This window comes from Nyctereutes procyonoides, unplaced genomic scaffold (genome assembly GCF_905146905.1).
Source record: "Nyctereutes procyonoides isolate TBG_1078 unplaced genomic scaffold, NYPRO_anot_genome, whole genome shotgun sequence".
NCBI lineage: Eukaryota > Metazoa > Chordata > Mammalia > Carnivora > Canidae > Nyctereutes > Nyctereutes procyonoides.
The window spans coordinates 14,864,829-14,884,893 of NW_026575035.1; the positions used below are offsets into that span (position 1 = coordinate 14,864,829).

Here is a 20,065-nt window from a genome sequence, read left to right on the forward strand (position 1 = left end):
ATCATGGAAAATCTCTTTAAAACCAAATTCATCTCCTATTTGTTGACAAGACATGTCTAAATCTAAATGCTCAAATAGTTGATCTGAATTCCCATGAGTGTTGTCTCTGTATAGCACCAAATACCTGAGATGAAAACATCAAAATTTAATTTATAATGATCAAGATGTCAAACTTTTTGTATATAAGACCTTAATCAGGGTGAATGATTTAATTTTTTTACACTTAATGCATCATGCAGCTCCACCTTCCTATAAGAAGTAATTTTGGAAGAAGTGAAAAGGCTGTTGAGTTAGTAAAGGATATGTGCAGGTTATATAGGAATGCTAGAGTAAATATCTTAAGACCCAGTCAGCTCTGAAAAGGGAAGAGAATAAAATTAGTGGCAAAGAAGACATTAAAAATTTTGACCCCATTTCAAATTTACTGCTCAAAAAAGATGATTATATATGTTACATGTTATATATTATATATAATATTACATATTATATATATTTATATTTTTGCAGAAGTGAGCCCCATTTTGACATTTCTATTTAAGACAAGTGCAAACTCTGAAATTCTTTAAATCAATATTTCATATCAACTACTGACAGCATTCTTTTCTCTTTTGAAAACATGGCAATGGATATTGTTTCCACCTTGTGATCTTGGTAAACTAGGCAACTTGCCTATCGACACTTGGTATTCATTTACATAAAATCACACTGGAGCAAAAGTTAATTTCGCTCCAAGAATACATGGCCTTCAGAATAACTTTTCAGATTTCCTTTGTTAAGAAATTTAAATTCATTTTATGAATGTATATGTGTTTTCCTAACTGTCTGATTAAAGATTACAAAGAAACTCTGGTTTTGCATCTCACATTAGCAGATGGTGGACAGATGGTTTAAATTAATATTAATTTTGGAAAACTTAGCTTAAATTGTTTATACTGAAGATTAAAAGTTGGAAAGCTAAGTAACATCTCCAGGGTTATTAGTACTTCCAAACCCACTTGAAAAGTAAAATCCAGAAAATCAAAACGTCTACTTTTAAAGCAATCCACATCTTAACTCAGAAAGACAGTTGATAAAACACAATGCCTTGAGGTTGAAGAAAATTAAAATAAGAATGAGAAAGAGAAAATACAGATCCTAGAGTATAAAGAAACTTCAAGAGTGAGAATTTTATCTACAAATAGATTTTTAACTAGTCACTGATGATTTTTAAAAAGAATCTATATGTAATAACTGCTTATTTTTTTAAAAATATTAATAATTGGCTGCTAACTGGAACCAGTTTTTCCACATTTAGCTTTTATTCCCTTTATTTGAAATGATCTTAGAGTTTCTTCCTGTATCCTTACCCCCAAGAGTGAGAGAGAGAGGGGGAAATATATGTGTATTTGTGACGAATTGTAGACAAAAACTCACATGTACACAGCCTCTACTTCAGTAGGCCAATGGCCAGTAGCTGTCATGGCCGAACACAGTTTTATCTTTCCACTTGGATTTTAATGAATAAAATTAGTAGGAAAAATTCAAAATATTCCCTAAAAATTGTGTGTTTTACAAACTGAACCTTTTATAACATTCTCTGAATTTTAGTGACTAATTTAAAATAACCCTAAAGATATTTAGCAAAATCTTCTCATTTGGTGAAAGGAGGAAAGTATGAATCACCACCTGTGAAAATACATAGCTTTGCCTAAAATTATATCTTTTGCAAAATAAGAAAATTCACTCTTTTTTTCAATTATTTGTTGGGCAGATGCTGGCAATTTTATTTAATTAAGATGCTATGGTAAAGCAGGTGTCATAAAATATGCTCCAATCCAGTTGAGTCCTTTTTTGGGGAAAAAATCCAGTTTACTTTATAGATGCAGCTTTGGGATCTGACCAGAATGAAGCCACTTCTAACTTTACCCTTATATCTAGATTAGCCCACCTTATTAAATAAATCAAGCAGAAATATGGTGAATGCAATTCAAGACATACAATTTATTTTTAGAAAAAAATCTTTGCATAGGTATATTAATGTACATTAAAAGCTTAAATTATGTTTTTAAATTGTAAAACAAAGACACATTTATCCTATTTCAAGAATTAAGTTGAAAATTCTTCAAAGCTTGATTCTAAATCCCATACCACGTTGAATTTGATTTCTGTGTTGCTGTTTGAGTTACCAGTAAATAACAAATGAGATGTTGTTGGTCTAAGAAAGTAGTCACACACACACACACACACACACACACACACACACACACAGAAATGATAAAATGAAGAGGAAAGTGTGGATGATTCTACAAACTTTAATGTCCATTAATTGTTTTCTAGAAGGCAGTAAAAAGGTATTAGCATTTGTAGGATCATCTAAACTTCATGTGATGTGTGTTCTTGGAAAACAAGAAGGATTTATTAAATGGCATTATTAAATATATTTGCGTAACACTTCTAATTGGGAGTCTTTAAGCAGCACTCCAGTGAAAAGAAGTCAACATTGGGTAAGGAAAAGAACAATGCATGGGCAGTGACTCCTTGTCCAGGCTCTGCTACTAAGAATGGCAATGTGATCTTGGCCCTTTAACCTCTCTTTGACTTTGTTTAGCTTTTTCTACTGGTAAATGTAAAGTGCATGGCATTGGGAGGAGAGGGGCAGGGGAGAGCTGAGAACTCCTACCAGTTTTGCCAGTTTTGTGGGCCCTACCCACCATAGTGTTGACTATGTTCCTCAGTATGCTGCCTTTAATCACTTGAGGCCCCTGTTAAAAATGGAGACTTGTAGGGGCCACATTTAAACCTTATGAATCAGAATCAGGCAGGAATGTGTATTTTTTACCAGCACCTTTAGTCTTTTAATTGGGTAAATTTGGACAACACTGAGCTATGAAAAGACTTCAAATGTCATCACCTCAAAGAACACTTGCAGATGGGGAACTCCAGGCAGACCAAAGCAGATTTCACTTTCTGGTTCCCTTACATTGTGTTCACACCTCTGCTATAACACCATCCATGATGATACAATGATTTCTTTACATTTTTTTATTTTAAAAGGAAAGAGAACCAAACAAGTATCTGAATCTCAATAAATGTTGAATGTAGGGGTGAATGCATGAATGGACAGGTTCTAGTTTGGAATGCTGTTTTAGTCACAAATCAGTAGGTAACCTTGGACATGTTACTAAATCTCCATGAACCACTGTTTTCTCATCTATAAAAAAGAAAATGCTGGCATTTGTGATTTGGTATTAATGTCACACTAAACATTAACTTATGAGTACCTGCTTCATTCCACATAGTTACTTGTCTGAGTTAAAATTGTATCCAATCAAAGCTAAGATGATGTCAAGTATGAAAGGGTTCTTTATGAAGTGTAAATAATAATTTGATTTGTTTGTTTGATGTTTGTTTTCTGTTTGTATTATTAGGGAAAATATGAGAAATGTTCAAGTCAAATGGTTCTGAGGATATTTTAAGGGTAGTTTAAATATTTGGGTATTTAGTTAAAATAAGAGTATCTTTTTAAAAGTCATTCAGAATTTAATTTTTCCCATTATCTTCTGTTTTTAAAGGAAACATGTAAGGAATCTTTGAACAAAAATGGATTTTATTAAACTTTGCACATTTCTAGATGTTAGTTTTTAAGGTCTTTGTAATTTTTATTAAAATATTTTCAAATTTCAGGATTTTGTTTATCTTGCTACCAACTGAGCTCATATTCTCATTTATTTCTTTTAGGAAAGTATATAACATTTATCCTGGACCCTTTTCAGTACCAGTTAATAATGAAAACTCACAAATTAAGCTTTCGAATATTCAGTAATAAACTATCAAGGAAAGTATTTTCCATCAAAAAGTTGGAAACCACTGATGACCTGAGTAATGACCTCCATGGCTGCTATCATCTTTTACAAGGGAAGTCTTTGGATGTACTCACAGAAACCATGATGCAGAATTTAAAACAAGTTTTTGAACTCCATCTATTAAAAACCACAAATTGGGACATGGCACACCTGTTGACATTTTGCAGCTCAATTATATTTGAGATCACGCTTAAAACCATATATGGAAAATCTCTTGCTGGCAATGGAGAAAAATTTATTACTGAGCTAAGAGATAATTTCTTAAAATTCGATGACAAATTCCCATATTTAATATCAGATATACCTATAGAGCTTCTAGGAAATATCAAGTCTATTAGAAAGAAACTTATTAAACACTTGGCATCAGAACACTTAGGTAAGACACAAGGATGGTCAGAAATTGTTCAAATGAGGCAAGATGTCCTGGAGAAATACTATACGCTTGAGGACTTTGAAGTAGGAGGTAAGAAAATTCTGAATGATTCCTTGTCTAAAATAAAATAATTTACAATAGACCTTTGAAATAAAAAGAGAAAATGGTGACCTTGAAAATTTTTATGCTCTTTCTAATTGGCTAATGATAAAATGTTTTACTCTGAAACAACCGTCTGTGATAATTGATTTTTTTCCTCTTTTCTTTCTTTCTTTCTTTTTCTTTTTCTTTTTTTTTTTTTTTTTTTTTTGCTGAGGTGGTAAAACAAGATACTTAATGGGGATAATGAGAAAGAGTATAACTAAGCTGCATTTACTCCTCTTATCTCATCCCCCACCTCCCCACCCCCCACGCGCACATTACATTTTAAACTATTCTCATTAAGCAGAAAATTAGACTTCAGAAGCCTATTGGTCCTCATTAGCATGCACTGATCCTTGGCTGGGTCTGTGTCCTAACATCTTTTAATTAGCACACTGCAAATCTAATCAGTGTAATAAACGCTATTAATCTTCCTTTTCACTTATTTTCTCCCAGCACATCATTTAGGCTTTCTCTGGGCTTCTGTGACAAACACTATTCCAACTATGTTCTGGGCGATGTATTACCTCCTACAGCACCCAGAAGCTATGGCAGTGCTGCGTGACGAAATTGACCATTTGCTGCAGTCAACAGGTCAAAAGAAAGGGTCTGGATTTCCCATGCACCTCACCAGAGAACAATTGGACAACCTGGTCTACCTAGGTAATTTATTTTTATCTGTTATGAAGAAAAGAAGGTACCTCTCTGCAAACTCAGTTTATCACTCAAAGCTGTTTACCAAGAGGTGTAGGACACAGCTGCCTAATTGACATAATAACACCCATTTACATCAATTATAAATTATGTAGTTTATAGCTGTAGATACTCTCATTACATGTAAACATTAAGGCCTAGGTAATTAACTATGCAAGGTATGCAAAAGGCTAACCCAAAGCTTTGCAATTATTTGAAAAAAAAGTTTATGCCTATTAAGTCATTTGATTCTGAGCATCTGTTGGTGTGCTAACGCTTTCCAAACACTGCTACACTATCTTGACAAGAAAGGTATTTGGGGATTGAAAAAGAAAGTATTTCAGAAAGGCAACTTGTGTACAAGATGTATTTATTCTTCCCTAAAATGGTGTCTATATTTTCAGGCAGAGGTTAGAATTTATACAGCTTAAGTGTATGATTCTCAAAAATGTAGTAAAAGTGATTTCCACTGGAACTCCTTGATTTAAACATACTTGATGGGGAAAAAAGGATGAAGATAGGGGGAAAAAAAAAAGGAGGCAGGTAGGAAAAGAAGAAGCAACAGCTACTAATTACTGCATGTGAAATATCAGTATTTTAGAAACTATTCACTGACTCGTGAGATCTGCATGGTCACTGTTTCAAATATGTTTGAGCTCAGGAGTGACTATCATTTGTGTATTTCTACATAGACATGTTCCTATGACAGGGACATGAGCTTTTGATGACAATGGATTGTATTCTCCTTTTACTGGTTTTGATAAAATGCTTCGTGTCTTTGTGTAATAAACTTTAACTCCCCAAGTTAAATTCCATATTAATGAGCTCCTTCTGTATTGGCATTTCCTCCTGTGGTACCCTATACTGTACAATAATCCAAGTCCCTTTGGAAGCATGTAAGAGTAAATCTTTATATATCTCTGTTGCTTCACTCCTCTGATAATATAGGCAAGTATTTTAGCCTATGTTGGCCTCAGTTTTTCTTTTAAATATGTTCCAGGTTCTTTGATGGGAACTTCTGGGAGATCTTGAGTGGTGTTGACTATCGGACAACATTAGAAAGGACAGCCTGTGTGTTCTAGAAATTGTTCCCACGGAGTAGGCTAACATCCATCAGAGGCAATAGCAGGAGGAGGCTTGTCTTGTATTGACAATTGGTTAGCTTGTTCAGTCAATTGGGATAAATTTGTCACCTTATAGTTTGCTGTTTTTAGCATACATTAGCAAATTAATTTTATATTTGCATGGTGAAAGAAAATAATCTCAACATTATTAAACTACAAATATTATTGTGGTTTGGTTTGCAAAATTATTGGTGAACAAATCCAAAAAATTTGCATAAAATTCTGGGCAGTAACCTTCACATGGATACACAGTATTTTCTGAGTAGAAGATTTATAGTTCTATGAAAATCAAGGTTGGCTTCCCATGTATTCAAGTAATTTCAGTTGTATTTTATGAATCAGGTGATGCACACCGGGAGGTAAAGCAAATAAACTTAAAGGAATGTGTTTGTATTCTGTACACAGTTATTACCCTTAAAAATTTAGTTAAATTTCATCAACTCTCAGTGTCTTATTGAAAGAGAAGATCATTTTAAGATTATGATATTGAAGCACAAGTGTTTAAATGTATTTGACCAGAAGAAATGACAAGTTCCAGAGCTACAGTTTGGGTCCATTTAAGCCCATAGTTAGATCTCGAGATTTTCATGCTTGGAGCCTCATAAATTTATGGCTCAGTTATCATCAACAAATGAACAACAACGATCTCAAGAGAATGTGGATCTACCTGGATAAAGGCAGCACCTTCAACGGTCTAGAAAAGGTGGACGTCTGTTCATCGTGACCTTGGTTACCAGCAGAGGCCAGTGTTGTTCATTACGAGAATATAATCTTCTAGAAAATAAGGTGCATTTTTTCTTACACAAGATAGACAGTTTTAGGTAGATTGAAACAAAATTTTATATGAATCAGTTACACAACAGATAACCTCTGTATCTAGTCATAGCTCAATTGTGATATTTCCTTATGGCAGAAGAGTATGAACTATATGTACAAAGGGAAGATTTACAAGATTAAACATTAACAGTGTACCCCATGGTATGGGTGTATGTGTTTCCCCTTTTTCATGTCTTTAAGGACAGAGTTCTATGTATTCTAAGTACATTTTTTTAAAAAGAAAGATATCTTGAATCTTCAGTTTTATAAGGAAAAAGATCACAAGGATGAGATGAATGCTTTTTTTAACTAGCAAGAAGAAAGATTTTTTTTTAACAAAGATTTTGCATGTCAACATACATTGATTATAAAGTAAGGTTGAAAGGAAAGTTAGAATGCCATAGAAATGAGTGACTTATTCCTGGAAAAAAAAAAAAAAGATTTCTCTTGTTTAGAGTGATTATAAAAGAGCCCAATGGAGCATAGGTTTATCATGATGTGAGTAATTGTGCAAATTTTATTGACATTTGTGACTCAATCCTGTGGGCTTGCATGTATCCAATTTCCTCTGACATCAATATACACTTAATGTCAGCAAAAGTTAAAATATGTAACATAGATTGGGCTTTTAAGTACCAAGCCTGTTTAAGTAATTCAAAGCAATCATCTGTTGTAAGGGGATGTGAGGGATTTATGCCTTTTTCCAGTGCTCTTGAGAATCTTTCTATAAAACCATTCTACTCTTTTCTTTTAAAGAAAAACACAACTTTCTATTTTCGTATATTTATGTACCTTATTATAAGGATTCTGCCTATCATGACCTCACTAAAATTTTATACCTGTCAATGTTTTTGTAAAGGTCTCTACAACTTAATTTAAAAATAAATTTAAAATCAATTAGTAAATTTAAGAAGGCTCAGAAAAATGTCAGTTGGGGCCTAAATCTCTATAGGAAGAGTTGCTGTTAGAACGGAAGTTTGAGAAACTCTAAAAGTAAGAATTTTTCAGTTTTCCCAAAAAGAAAAATCTGGGGTGGAAGTAGGGTTTAGAACTACAGATTTCATAAATAGGCAAAGGAAAAGGAGAAAAAAAATGAGTCAGAGAGAAGGTAAGACAAAAAAATGCAAGGAGAGGAAGCTCTCAAAATTAGAATGTTGGCAAATGGATAGCAAATAATCTCACTGAGCACTACTTCATACTTTACATTTACCTAAATTATGTATGTAAATAACTTAAAAAGTATAGATTCAGTAAATGTTATCTAATGCTATCACCAAAATAATATTTAACCTCCATGCCATCCCTACAATGGTGATGTTGTTTTCTTCCTTTTCAATTATTTGTGAACCACGCTGGTTGCAAATTCAAATCTACCTTACCTCACAGGAGTAATCTTTCTGTGCATCACAGAGAAAAAGAACAAGCATACTTTAAGAAGTACATACGTCGAAGTGGATTATAACTTCTGAACTGAATAACTGAATAACTCAGGCGAATTGCAGGCACCTAATCTTGTTCAGTTACATATCTGCAAAATGAGAAAATCTGCACACGTGGCATTAGTGTGTGTGAGGTATTAGAATAAAAGGAGGGATATTGGAATAAAAGGAGGTGTTATAAAACTAAAGTTCAGCAAAATTTGTAATATTTTTTGAAAGGAGATTGCATATTATAAAAGCCCTAGAATTATGAGCTTGCAATGATTCTCCAACAAAATTCTATAAAAAATTGCTAAGCCCATTGTTTGTAATTAGTGAGGAAAAAGAAACAGAAAGAAATGATCAGTTGGAAAAGATAAAGATCCTTTAATAACAAATAATGAGTATTAGGTGTAGTTGGTATTAAATATATTAATGACTTCAAAATTTTAAGGCAGTTTTATGAAGACTCAAACATTGTTTCATGTGATCTTCACCAAAATACTAGGGGACTGGGGCAGCTATTATTTTGTCATGACTTTTACAGATGAGAAAAATATTAGAGTCCTAAATAACTTGCATGGAAGTAAAGGGTTTTCTGTTCACGCTCATGCTTTTCTCTCGACTTATCTGATAGTAGAATCCTTGGAGTCCTTTTTCATTATCTAAGCTGAGAGGGGAGAGGGAATCTTTGTATCTTGATTCAGCAAAGCTAGCCATAATATGCACATGTACAAGATCAGATAATTTGAACAAGATGACGATAGTGTTAACTATATTTTTAATTTCCAGATGAGACAGTATGAATGACAGTGTTAACAATTATCATTTTATTTCATGGTAGGCACTGTGCTACCTGCTTTACATATATTAGCTTATTTAACCCTCAAGTATTATTATCTTCATTTAATTATTAGGTAACAAGATTCAGAAAGATTAGTTAACCAGGTCAAACCATGTAACTAGACTGTGGCAGGACCAGAAATTGATGCCAGGTCTAACTTAAATGCTACCCCATAAATACTGTCACTTCAAGGGGAAAATGCTCCAGAACTATACCAGAGAACTTGACCACTATTTACAAGGATATGTATCACTAATTCTCAGATGCAATTGAGTTTGAGAGTAAGGATGGGGCTAGGGATTCACATCAGAATCTCTGTGTTTTTTAAATAAAAATAAATCTTTCATCTTAGAATAGATTTATATTTACAGAAAAATTACAAAGATGATAGAGTTCCTATATACCCCCCATGCGCACGCACACACACACACGTACAGTTCTCCTTATCATTAACATCTTACTGTGGATGTTTGTCACAATTGTAGGTATTATTTTGAAAGAGTCCATTGAGTATTAAAAATAATCATGTATTTGAAAAATCATACAGGGCACCTGGGTAGCCCAGTCAGTTAAGCAGTGGACTCTTGATTTTGGCTCAGGTTACAATCTCAGGGTCCTGAGATCAAGCCCCGCATCCAGCTCCCCACTCAGCAGGGAGTCTGCTTGAGATTCTTTCCCTCTGTCCCTCCTTTTAGCGCATGTGTGTGCATGCATGCTCTCTCCCTCTCTCTCAAATAAATTAATTTTTTATTTTTTTTTATTTTTTTATTTTTTTTTTTATTATTAGAGAGAGAGAGCGAGAGAGGCTGAGACACAGGCAGAGGGAGAAGCAGGCTCCATGCACTGGGAGCCTGACGTGGGATTCAATCCCGGGTCTCCAGGATCGCGCCCTGAGCCAAAGGCAGGCGCCAAACCACTGCGCCACCCAGGGATCCCTAAATTAATTTTTTAAATGAAAAAGTATACATAATTTAGACAATTTGTTTAATAAAATCCTGTCTTCTGGTGGGTATGTTCAGAAGGTATAAATTCTTCTTCATTTAGAAAATTCTATCTGGAGAAGGAGAGAGAAGTATCTTCCATAAGGGGGTACACCAGAGATCAGATAGTGAGATTTTTCTAGGTAAGGAAACATTGGTCAAAAAGTGAAAAAGACTGATTTGCACATGTATCAGGTTTTCAATTCAGCACAAACCTGAGAGGGTTAGATAGTATACTGACTATTGGAAACATGAATTGAGAGGTCAACGATGAAAATGCAAGGAATTGTACTTAGGTCAAACATAACTGCCTAGGAATAGGGCAAGAAAATGTGTGGCTTACCAGAAAGCTGTTTAAAGCAGTGGTTCTTAACCTTGATTACTCATTGGAAGCAACTGGGGAGCTTTAAAAACTACTCATACCTGGTCCCACCCCCGGAGGTTCTGATTTCATTGGTTTAGAGTGCAGGCTGATGGCTTCAAAAGCTCCCCCAGGCGATTCTAATGTGCAACCAAGGTTCAAAACTACTAATGTAAAGATTTAGTTAATGCAGTGGTTCTGATTCCACTGGTCTAGAATGGAGCATTTATTTTTTTAAAAGCATTTCAAGTGATTCTAATAGGCCACAAGGGCTAATAACCTTTGGGATATCAAAAAGCTTAAGGCAAGTCAGTGGTGATAAGATTTCAAAAGTCCATTGTTCCTCTGCTCCTAAAAACATTAATAGAAGTCTAGTATGCAAGGTAAAGAAAGTAGTTCCTCTCTATATTTGTAATTGAAACACCACGCCAATTTCTGCCACCTTTTAAGAGGCACGTTGACTAATTGAATTCATCTAGGATGTCAAAACACTGAAGGCCGTGTCATCTCTGCTGTACAGTTTAAAGATGACATGATAGTTGTCTTTAAGTATTTTTAGAGGGCTGTTATGTGGAAGAGGGATTAGATTTTTTTTTTTTAGCCCTGTCTTTTTGAAAGGGTAGAAATTAAAAGGAGGAAAGTTTCAGCTAGGTACCAAATGCCATCTTTAGAAGTATCTATTCAGAAATTGTGCAGAATCTTCTCTGGGATCTTGTGTCGCATTCCTATTTATATGTACCTCCCAACTTTGAACTACCCAGATTACAGTGTCCATGAAGGCCAAATCCATATGCTGTGTTTTCTTTTTTTCACTAGTAGAAGTGGTTCTGAAGAGAATAGGACCTTAATAAACATTTATTGAACAAATGAATGTTGAATTTCCTTTTCTATATACTTTAGCAGGAACAAAGGTTGTGTCTACAATGCATAGTGAAAGTAGACATTTGTACCAATTCAGATTTAGTTTTAACTTTATTTAAAACACAGTTGTTGAGCCAAAAATTAGTTATTAGTTGCTTCAGGTTATCGAATTGTTATAATTTCTTTAAAAAAATATTTATGATGTATTTATTTGAGAGAGAGAGAGAGCCTGCAGGGAGAGGGGCAGAGGGTGAAAAATCTCAAGTAAACCCCCCACTGAGCAGGGAGCCCAACACAGGGCTCAGTCCCACCACCTGAGATCATGACCCCAGCCAAAACCAAGAGTTGGATGCTCAACTGACTGAGCTACCCAGGCATCACTGATTATTATAATTTCTAATTTACCGTCTCACTTGTCTTGAAAGCAATTATGTAAAAAATGTGCGTGCACACACACACACACACACACATCTGGGGCCTCACTCCATTTCTTCACACCTTCTATAGTACTGCCTACAGATCCTCCTCTCCCCCTTTCTCATCCACCTTTGTAAGACCGCCCAAGTGTTCAGCCCCAGTGGACTGCAGTGGGTCTTGGCTGTCCATTTCACTCCAGCCATCACCGCTATCCACTGATCACCATGGCTAATCAGATGGTATGACAGTCTGCACCAATCATTAAGATGACCCAAATTAACAGCCTGGCCATGTCACAGTACATTCATTCCACATATACAGACATGGCCTAAGTGTGAGGCAGAAACTTGGATGTGCTTATTTGTGTTTGCATCGTTACATGCATTATTGATTGTCATGAGCTGCTTCAGCACTTTAAATCTGCAAATGAGAATCATCTGTCAATTATTACAGCCAGAATGGAGATCTGAGGGCAAAAGAGAAGGTGTACATGCCTTTTTCTACCAGCATGTCCTTTCATTTGCTATTTTCCTTCACAGTTATGGTAAAGCATCTTAGCTCAAAACGTTTCCAGCTTTTTGCTTAGAAGGGATACTTTATCAGAATATTTTTAGACCCTGAAAAGAGAAACAAATCTCTCCCAGCCAGGTGAAGAAGAGAGTTCAGGCTCTGAATTATAAGCTCTTTGTGGGAATTCTGTAATCCACTTTCCTACTGAATACTGCTTAGTAAAGCTCAGTTCTTAATAAAACACAGGCAGACTTATCTTAATCGCAACCGCAATTGTTGGCACCTTGTGGTGCCTGGTGTAAATTGTCCCCAAAATATTTGCATTCTTGATAACCATTTCTCTACAATGCATTTAATAAGTAGAGGGTCCTATTACCTGCTAAATGTTAGTATAAATTAACAATCCATTATGCACAATAAGTTTTATAAAACATTTACAGATAGAGATCATGTTTAATTAAAATTAACTTGCATATGAAAGCCAAGTGTACTAATGATCACAATGACCTTTTATTACCTACAGTCCCTTGTTTTGGCTGGATGATTGACAGCTTGCTGTTTGGCTACCATGTTGAATTTCAGCTGACAAGACTTTTCATTTTAACTCAATTTGCCCGCCTATCACAAGCTGGTGGCAGGCCAGACCCAAGTCACCCAGCTTTGCCTCAGCAGCTTGCTCTACTTCTCATTAGTACGCATTTATTCAGTGGAAATTGGAAGACAAATGCTTGAAGGCATGTGAACTAAGTATAGCAAATTAGGTTTAAAGACTGAATATTTATAAGTATATGGAAAGTTTTTTTTTTTTTTAATTCTAGAGCGAATTGAGAACTGAGTGCTAGCTTTGGTATAAAAGAAATGAAGATAGAAGGGGGAAGGAAGATTCTAAGAATAACAATACTATAAGCTTTTCCTTTCCATTTTGGAAATATGTAAAATCTCTCTGACAACACCTTATCAAATACCAACCTGGCCTCTCTTTCGTGGAGTGCTTGCACAATGAAGTTTAACACCTCATGTGTGAGAACGGGGAAAAAAATGAGGGTCATGTTCATTTGTTGCTTGGTTATCCCTTGGTATGTTTTAAATTGCCTTGTTTGTTCGGCACTAGCACAGAAACAGATGTTGCTCTACCGTGCAGGATAATTTACTGTACCTCCTGGTGTAGCATGGAAGTCCTCCCAGGGCCCAGCTGGTCTGTCAGTGGCACTGGCTGGTGTCTGCTCAACTATGACAACTACAAGTAGAGGCTGCAGTTTTTTTATTGTGCAGTTGTCATTCTTCTCAACATATAGCCCTGCCCGCATTCTTACTGGGGCTGGTGGAAAAAGCTGCTGGCTTTTGTGTCTGTGTGTTGTAACACAGAGCCATGGAAGCTCTCCTCTCCATTGTTGATAATAATGCAACTCATTACTTTTGTCATCTAATGATTATCGGCATGATCGCTCAGAGCGAGAGCCAACCTCGTCTTGCACACATAACTGGTACTGGAAGGTAAAACAGATTTGTCATTTACGATCTGACCGCTAAGCCACACTTTGTGCTCCATTATTGTGATTAACTTCTGCATAAGATATGCTTGCCCAATTGTCATTTGTGATACTGCAGTGGGCACAAGCTGCCATGCTTCCCTCGAGCACGTCGGCCAATCGGATGTGACCATGTTATTTGGATTGGTAAATGCCCACCCTGTCACCGAGCCACCCCACAATTATTTTGCTTTTGTATTTCTTCTTCCCACACCCCTACTGGACTTGTTGGGTGAACAGCACTGCTACATATGTCAGCTACCATCTCACACCACAAGCTACAATGACGCTATCCTGTCGTTGAACCAACAGAGCCAGCAGCAGTACATGGGAAAGCTGACCCTTGCTTTTCACCATAAAAATGTTGGTCACTGGTGTCCTGCCAGCTGAAATCCGTCGTGTCAGGTGCCTTGTGGCTATCTGCAGTAGAGTCCATAGTCCAAAACCAAAGTTCTTTTCTGGCCTCATCACCAACAAACCGATTTGACTCCGCCTGATTATAATAACGAAGGCAGTCCAAAAGAATATGCACAGCCTCACTGTACGTCACATTGAATCACCACACTGACCACACAGAGCTGACCGCAGCCTCATTTCTTTAGACAAATGCATGCTTGGGGGAAAAATGTCCTGGGAGAAGGCACCCAAAGCTACTTGATATCCTGGGCGAGAGCTGTGCATAGATCTAAATTTCAGTGAAATTGCATGTATTTTTCTTTTTGGGCTGATCTAAACCCTCACTGACCAGTGCACTGCTCTAATCTAACAATTGAGTGCTCTGTGTTTCAGAGCTCTGCTGAACACTAAGACATTGGGGTACGGGGTGTGTGTGTGTGTGTGTGTGTGTGTGTGTGATTCCAAATTGCAAGCCATAAACAACCATTTGTTACCATGTGAAAGGGGGAAAACACTCAATTTGGAGCTTTTTTTTCCACATTGCTGATTAGAAAGAATCAAGCTTTATATTCTAGGACCCATTCACGCTGGTGAAAACATAGTCAGTTTTGATTATGAAGGCAGAGATGCAGACCTAGACAGGAGCTACATGCTGATATGCATGCTATCAGAATGATTTATGCAAATTATGCATATTATTCCCAAAGGAATTCCTCCTCAAACTGCCAGGATAAATTGCCGGAAATTAGCCATAAAATCTGTCGTGCTAGGAGCAAAAGGTGAAGGCCATTGGGAAAGCAAGGACATTCAGCTTCTGGAATCTTCCAGGTTATGATGGTGGCTTTATTTTCCCTGGATGCTGAGGAAAATACGGTTTTCTTCTGAATCCTATAAAACTCTCTTTTCTTTGAAATTTTTCTAACAAATGCTGACCCACATTTTATTTACAGCTAGCATAAAAGAAATTAAGTGTTAAGCCATCGCAGAAAGCACTACTACAGTTACTTTACTATTAACTACCTAAGTGGTTATTAAATGCCTAAGCCTGGCTTTAAAGATGTAGCTCTGGTAGCCGTGGTGGTGAAGCGGTTTGGCGCCGCCTGCAGCCTGGGGTGTGATCCTGGAGACCCAGGATCCAGTCCCACATCGGGCTCCCTGCATGGAGCCTGCTTCTCCCTCTGTCTGTGTCTCTGCCTCTCTTTCTCTGTGTCTATGAATAAATAAATAAAATCTTTTAAAAATAAAGATGTAGCTCTCCTGTAGGGTAGTGAAATAACCCACCAGCAGTGTACTCCAGCTGGAATATGGTTTTAATGTTCAACGGATATACATATAACACAGCATTCCCTCTTGCAAACCTTTCCTTTCTACAAAAATTGTAGCTAATGACTTTCTGCCCAAGTACAGCACAGCAGCCTCGTGTCTGTGACTGGGGTCAGGTCAAGGCTCTCCCCTGCCTCCTCCTTGCTCTGGTCATCCAAAACCACCAGGGCTCCCTTTTGGTGTTCAATGGATCTGATTAGGAAAGGGTTCCCTTTTCAGTCAAAGCTATTGATAATGAGCTCACTGAAAAACTGAGAGCACTGTTCAGGAGCAGTCATATTTTAATAAACTGTTGCTTGCTTGTGTCCTTCAGAAAGCACCGTTCTCGAGGTTTTACGAATACGCTCATTTTCAAGCATCATTCGTTTTGTTCAAGAGGATTTGACTCTACATTCAGAGACGCAGGACTACTGTTTGCGAAAGGGGGACTTGGTAGCCCTCTTTCCTCCAGTCATACATTACGACCCGGAAATCTTTGAAGCTCCAGAGGTAAACAAGCATAAAGCAGTCGTTGCTACTTCTTAGATAACTGCAGGCATATTTCTCTTCCTCGCATTCTTTTTTCTGTAGCTTCCTTCTACCATCTTGTTCCAGAAGGAATCTGAGATGGATTGATGACTTCTGTCTGCCTTCAAGGGGAAAATTTTCCTATTTACTGAAGTGTTTCCAAAGGATCTCTCTTCAAAGGGTTTGTGGTCTATTAATAGAAATAGAATGATGAGACTAAATGCTGGCTTCTTCAAATGAAATGGGCATTGTACCTTGGCCATCATTACCTGTAGGCCCAAAACAGGTTTTGCTTGGCAGAGAATTATTGAAAACCATGGAGAGCCAGCTATTGACAGGTGGCTTGGAGAATAAAGAATGATGACTGTTTTGCTAAGTGTCTCTAGAGTAGGGTTGACTGTCCCCAAATCAAATACCATCATTGCCATAGTTAAGCCCATATACTTTTTCACCTCTTACCAAAGGTATATGCCCCTTTCTGATCAATCAGGGTGGCATTATGAACCTGAGATTGTAAAGCTGCTGCTCACGGGTGAAGCTCTGAGGGTAATTGTGTCATCTCCTTGTATTTTTTTCTGAAGCTGGAGTTAATGAATATCAAAGACTGGAAATTAATCCACCCTGGCTCATCCCTTAATACCACTTCAGAGGTTCACCACCTGCATGCAAATTGAATGCACTCGATTCTGCCTGTGTGTCTCATGAACTAATGTTGTTGCGATAGTGGTTTTTTGTGAATAAAATGCTATTTTTCAAAGGTAAACTTCTGTGCTCTTTGAGCAGTTCATAGCTGGATCACTTTTAACCCATTTCTAAGTTTGATGCTTTGTAGCCAGCCTAGATTAAAATATTATTGAATTTTGGAAATTAATAAGAAGAGGACAGACTCCAAATACAGTGAGATAATTTGCATCTGTGTCATCAGCAAAGGCTAAATTTTTTAAGTGAAAGTGTACATATGGTTTCTATATGTTTCAGAAGAAGAGACATTTTATGTATGGTGATAGCAAATTGGAAGTAGGGTATTAGTGAGTGAATGAACATTCTGTGGACAACTAGCTTTGTCTCCACGTTTGTAAATATTTAAAAAAATTCCATATATAGATATTCCATAAATAGGGCAAGTTATAAGCTAATATTTGAAAAATATTTTAGGTGTTATCTCTATAGTTTTTTTATTATTATTATTTATGATAGTCACAGAGAGAGAGAGAGAGGCAGAGACACAGGCAGAGGGAGAAGCAGGCTCCATGCACCGGGATCCCGACGTGGTACTCGATCCCGGGTCTCCAGGATCGCGCCCTGGGCCAAAGGCAGGCACCAAACCGCTGCGCCACCCAGGGATCCCATCTCTATAGTTTTTTACATTTATTTATTTTCCATTTATTTTTATTATGTGACTATTCCACTAGTCATTAAGTTTACCATTCATATCATGATAGCAAAACAACATTAAAGTTATCAGCAAAGCCTGGGTGGTTCAGTGGTTGAACTTCTGCCTTCTGCTCAGGGTGTGATCCTGGAGTCCCAGGATCGAGTACCACATCGGGCTTCCCGCAGGGAGACTGCCTCTCCCTCTGTTTATGTCTCTGCCTCTCCGTGTCTCTTGTGAATAAATAAATAAAATCTTTTTTAAAAACTTAAAAATAAAGTTACCAACAAATATTTGGTAAATGTTTACCAGATTACCACTGATATGCAGTACTGTTCTTTGGTCTCCAAAATTAACTAGCTAATTTTTTGTGAACATTGTTTTTTTTTTGAAATTAGTTGTGGAATGCTGATCATTATTGGCACAGAAAAATATGACATGGTTCAGAACCATTTTTATATGATTTGGCAAGTCCTTATATAATTATTCATTCTATAAACATTTACTGAGCACCTACTGCTATCAGGCATATAGATTTATTCCTGTCATTTTTATCAACTTAGGATGATAATAAGTAGATGCTATCAATGCTCATCTGAAACCACCATCCACTGACAGTAAAAAAGAGGAGGAAATCCTAGGAAATTCTGTCCTTGTCCATTTGTCACTGAGAGTATTGGCCCAGAACCTCTTCAGAGGCTCATATTCCTCACTGCCTGTCTTTTGTGCCCTATGGATCTTGTATGGGAAGACCAGGCCTTACATAGAGAAAACAGACAGTAGCTATTAGTCCAGAAACGTGAGGAAGACTACCTACAGATGTAAGTATAGTTATTCTTGGAGGACACAGAGACTGAAGAGCCTTAGCAGAACATAGGTTCTCCCAACCCAAAGAAGTGTGGATTCAGGATGTTCAAGCCCAGGAGTCTCTAGAATATTACATTCCAAAAAGAGTCCATAGTCTTCCTTCATACACCACCCTATTCCTAGAATGTTCATCCTTACTTGTCCACCCAGGAGGTTCCACATTACTCCACAAGAATCAGTCTTAATCACCTCTTCTTTGGCAGTGTTACTGATTCCCACCTCATTCCTCCGAGAATGAGGCCACTCTGTGGCCTGTTGTACCTTCGTTATAGTGCATACCACCTGCTGCTTTCCAAGTACTTGTGTGTTTGTCTGTGTTAACCATATGCTCTAATCTCCAGAAGGAGAAAGATCACATTACTGCCTCATCGGCATTCTCAGTGCCTAGCTCACGAGGGTGTCCACAGGGTGAATAAATAAGGGGATGCTGGAATGGATGGCTGTTCTAAAAATGAAGATACACTTGAATTAGAATTTTAAGTCACCACCAATATCGCATATTCAAATATGTACTAGGCCTAACTAGAACAAATGGATGAAGTGGTTTATGCATAAATGTAACCATATTATCAGGATACTGTCAGGAGTGGTGAGGACTATGGGGAAAGGAGACCCCAGGGGCATCTAAATAAGACCATTTGGGTACTTTTGAATTAACCTTCAGCTCTCACAAGCAGGTAGACCTAGCATGACTGAGTCATTTGAAAAACAACTCAGAAAACACATTTTGGGGTAAACTAGAATTTTTTAAGGTTTGGAAAAATAGTGTTTAAAAAACACAGCATGAACTAAACAGGGATCTAATTGGGGCTATACACTCCCAACATGTACCTTCTATATGAAGAATTATTCTTTCTGAATATTGGCTGCTTAGTTTATTATAATATTAGCCACTCAGGTGGCCCTTCCCTCTATGGGGAATAAATTGGCAACTAAAATTGAAGACAATGAGAGAGGGCACAGGAAACACCCCTTCTCAGTTTTCCTTTCTCTCTCTTTGTTGGTCTAAATGCAATTCAAAAAAGTCTAGGTAATTTAACTAGAACAGAAAGCCTTTTAAATTTTTCTGAAGGCTTCCTCAAATTGACATCTCTTATTAGCCAGAATTCAAGCAACTGGCTCTCGAATAATCCATAAATAGTGATGATTTCCTTTCTGCCAAAGTGCAGGATTTCCACCTGGAACTAGGGAAAGGAGTGCGTCTACTGGTTGGTTTTTCTGTGGCCAGAGGTGGTAAGGTACAAAGGGAAGCCTAGGCATACTGTGGAGCCAACTTTTCAGGTGGTAGCACTTTGTAGCAGTCACACAACCTCCTAAAGGGCACAGAGAAACAACAAAGTAATTACAAAGCTATGGGGCACTCCCAAAAGCTCCAAATTTGCACGACCTCATTTGACCTCATGCAAGTCTGCTCTAGCTAACTTCTCAGCCATCTAGGGATTATAAAATGATAAATGAATTTGAAAGCCCTTGAATAAATCCCAAGTCACTATAAAAAACTACTGTATCAGTATTATTCCGATTATTGTCACCATTCTACGAATATGCTAGTCGTAACAAATGAGGAAATATTCTGATTTTGTCTATACCTCAAATTGGAATGGAGATTATGCCACCAAGATACTTCAAGGAAACAAATGTATACTGAGAATCTGTTATCCAAAAAGCACTCTGATGGGCATAATGGATGG

General features: G+C 37.0%; 1 protein-coding gene across 1 annotated transcript in view; it reads left to right on the top strand.

Moving 5' to 3' along the window:
* The window catches only part of LOC129505294 (cytochrome P450 7B1), a 176,828-nt gene that overhangs the window by 147,436 nt on the left and 9,327 nt on the right, over positions 1 to 20,065 (top strand). The window contains exons 3-5 of the mRNA XM_055318287.1: positions 3,718 to 4,305; positions 4,813 to 5,019; positions 15,942 to 16,117. Coding sequence (XP_055174262.1) covers positions 3,718 to 4,305; positions 4,813 to 5,019; positions 15,942 to 16,117 — 971 coding nt within the window. The remainder of the gene's footprint in view (positions 1 to 3,717; positions 4,306 to 4,812; positions 5,020 to 15,941; positions 16,118 to 20,065) is intronic.